The following is a 3,357-nucleotide window of genomic DNA, read 5'->3' as shown; positions in this document are numbered from 1 at the left end:
TCCCTCTTCTCTCTATCTCTCATTGTCTCATCTCTAATACGCTTTTCTTTCAAGTTGTAGAACTCAAATATCTTGGGAGGCCAGTCATCATCAGACTCTGGTTTCAGCACTGATTTCCTCGGTGCAGCGTGCTTTTCTTTTTTCTTCCTTTGCAACAGGTTTGTGTCTCTCTCACCTAAATTTCTCTCTCTCTCTCACACACATTTTCCTGTTTGTTTTCTGATGGTGATGGGATCGTAGTTCTGGTTTGTAGATTTGTCTCGTATTTATTGGATTAGGTTTAGACTTAAAAAAGCTCAAAATTAGCAAAACTCAATACCCATGATTCAAGTCACAAAATTGTGTGGATTAAATTTAGTTAAGTGACTAAACGGTGACGTAAAATGAATGGCCACAAATTAAGAGCTCCTTTAGTTTATTAATTAGAATTAAAATATAATTTTATATGAGAATTTTTTACTGTAATAAAAAAATTAAATATAACTGTTTTATATTCTAAACTTGAATGAGTAAAATAAACGGGACCTAACTAATTCTTAACCACAAGTATTTCGTGGTCACAGTTCATTCTTAAAAGTTATATAAGGGAATTTAGAGAAAGGGATTAAACATCTCATTCTCACTCTTCAAAGAGAATTCTCGTAGTGTGTGAGACAAATTTAATTTTTTTAATTTTTTCTTTTTTTGTGAGATATTTCTCCTATTTACATGAGAGAGTGGAGAGAATGTTGTAATCCATATTTTTCATAGTGAAATTTTTATATTCTTATCCCGTGATTTTACCCCTTCTCTTTTAAGGATTTTTCATGTAAAATATATATATATATATATATATCCATTTTATCTTTATTTTTATTCTTTCTTATTTTACTGTCAGATTTATCAATAGTATTAAGTGAAATCATCTCTCACATATTTGGTTGCCCAAAATGACACACACCAAACTTTGAATTTTTATATGTGTTTGATAAGACAGAAGGAAAACAGGAGAAAATAAATTGGGATTTTTTTTTTCTTTTTGAAAAAATTGACACTATTCTTTGCTATGGTGGTAAGTAGTCATGTTTGAATGAAGTACACATTCTAGCAAAACATAAAAATTACAAACCTAAAAATTTGTTATACAGTTTCGTAATCGAGGTGCTTTTGTCGACACGGTCATTTTATGAACTTTCAACGATGATGAACCTTTGTTGTACTTGCCTCCAATAACATCAACATCTTCAACCTCCTATAGTAGTATTGTATAATGTAATTGTAATGATCGTATTCCTTTATTTAAGAACTTCATAGGTCATGCAAGTCTTCATAAACATGCTTTTAAGATAGAAAATTGTTAACTAAGACACGTTGTATTGCCCTAATGATAGAACAAGTTTTTATAGTGGTTATATTAGTTTTAACGGTCTGATTTATGAGTAAGAGTACTTTTATATCGTGCTGGGTATTATTTACAGTTAGACATCATATATCACACCATTAAAATTTAATCAAACGGCTAATAAAACGTGTTAATTGATATTTGATGAGGCACAACAATGTGCCCTACTAGCCACCTTTGCATTTTCCTCAAAGATAAGTAAAATAATACGCTTTTATGTCTGCAAATGTATGTTTTCTTTTTGCATTCTTACATTGCTTATAGTTTCTTTACGTTGCCTAATTGCATTTGTTATCAATACTGTGTGGTGCAATTGCGCTTGTTAAGAAAACCTTATTCCCAGGTCTGAGAGGTCAATTCTTCCGGTTGCTAAGAAGCTCATTCTCATGCTTTCTCTCCAATTCTTTACCCCCAACCTTGGGTTCTGTTTGAAATCGGTATAATACTTTTTTTTTTCTTTTTTTTTTAAGCTCTACCTCTCGCTTTTTCTTTATTTTCAATGAAAATTACTATAATTATGTATTGATTTCATGTTAATATAATTGTCTTGTTGATTCTGAATTTGGAATCTTGATATATAATGATAGGCTGCAAGTGGGGAGGAGAAGAGCCTTAATAAGTGGGAAAGTGATAGAACTAGAATCAAGATTTGTACTTTGTATTCTGGTTGAGCAAACTCATTAACACTTTGATTTCATGACTTAACGAGTTTTGATATTTGATTTCTTAAGGATAAATAAATTTCGATTATGAGCTGTTAAATGTCTCATGGGCACTCGCTCATTTCTTCTGACATGCGTTTGTAGTTGTATTGAAATAGTTGGTTGTGTTGGTTGTTTGGTTAGAGTTCTTGGGTGGAGAAACAAAATATCAGATGTGTCGAAACAAAAACATGTTTTGAAAGAATTTTGTTTTTTAAAATTAAAGATGAATGCTTCATTTCCATTGTCATTTTCCAGTTTTAGGTCGTATTCCCCTATTCTGGTGGAACCGAATCAACCTGATCGTATCAGATCAAGATGGTCCGAAAGCGCTACCAACCAGCCAAAACGGGTAAAGTCCATGATCTCTTAATAGTAATTACTGTAAAACAAAACCATGTCTGTCTTTGAAAAAACCTCATTTCAATGCATTGCATCCCATATGTTCGATGAAATGCTTGTGTTTCATGTTTCTCTTGAAACTTGCGGGACTTTCCCGCCAAGACTTTTTCTGAACGTTTCATTCATCATCAAGTCTTTTGTTTTTAATGTTATTAAATACAATCTCAGGGTTTGAATTGCTCAAGTCCATGGATTACGACAAATACTTGTCAAGAGTAGGACTTGGCAAAAGAGACTACCCGTTCTGGAAACAAATTGGGAAGGGTCTACTATCTGCTTACGTGCTTATCGGTGCTTGTTGGTGGTACAACGAGACATCGCCACTCGGTTGGTGGACACTAAAGCCTAAGCCCAAGGAAGAGAAAGAGTTGGCACATTTGTATGAGCGAAGAGAATTTCCATACCCGGGAGACAAAGAAGCCATGGAAGAGTTCATTGGCAAGGGCGGCATGATCGGCACAGCGATTGGCCCCAAAGGGATTCCTGAGTTGGATAAAGATGCTTATAACTATCACCAGGAGCTGCAAGACAAGAAGTTGCAGCAGGAAGCTCTGAAACTCTGGCTGAGAATGAGGAATGAGGTAGTTTCAGAGCTTCAAGAGAAGGGGTTTGACGTTGAGTGATTGTTGTCTCTGACGACATTCGTGTAGACCGTAGTATGCAGATGTGAGAGTGGAAGCTGCCGTAGGGGGGGGGAACTGGTGTCTGTGGGTTGTGTTCGCATCAACACAAATTTGACAGGACGCGATCAGGCCTTGATACGAACACGACACGATTAATAAACATGTAACTTAAAACCAAACATGATATGTTTTTTTTATACGAGTAACATGGCATGACACGTGAACGCATTTAATAAATGAGTCGTGACAT

General features: G+C 34.8%; 1 protein-coding gene across 2 annotated transcripts; it reads left to right on the top strand.

The window, feature by feature from the left end:
- On the top strand, positions 1-3,357 carry LOC21396758. 2 transcript variants are annotated; one of them, XM_024169650.1, is made up of 4 exons: positions 1-158; positions 1,725-1,818; positions 2,341-2,434; positions 2,653-3,357. In XM_024169650.1, the coding sequence occupies exons 3-4, from the start codon at positions 2,401-2,403 to the stop codon at positions 3,105-3,107; spliced, it is 489 nt and encodes a 162-aa protein (XP_024025418.1). In that variant the 5' UTR covers positions 1-158; positions 1,725-1,818; positions 2,341-2,400; the 3' UTR covers positions 3,108-3,357. The 2 variants fall into 2 exon arrangements, with proteins under 2 accessions (XP_024025418.1, XP_010088143.1); XM_010089841.2 differs by lacking the exon at positions 1,725-1,818.

This window comes from Morus notabilis, unplaced genomic scaffold (genome assembly GCF_000414095.1).
Source record: "Morus notabilis unplaced genomic scaffold, ASM41409v2 Scaffold897, whole genome shotgun sequence".
Lineage (NCBI taxonomy): Eukaryota > Viridiplantae > Streptophyta > Magnoliopsida > Rosales > Moraceae > Morus > Morus notabilis.
The sequence above is the reverse complement of the archived record's forward strand: the minus strand, read 5'-3'. Positions and strand labels throughout refer to the sequence as shown.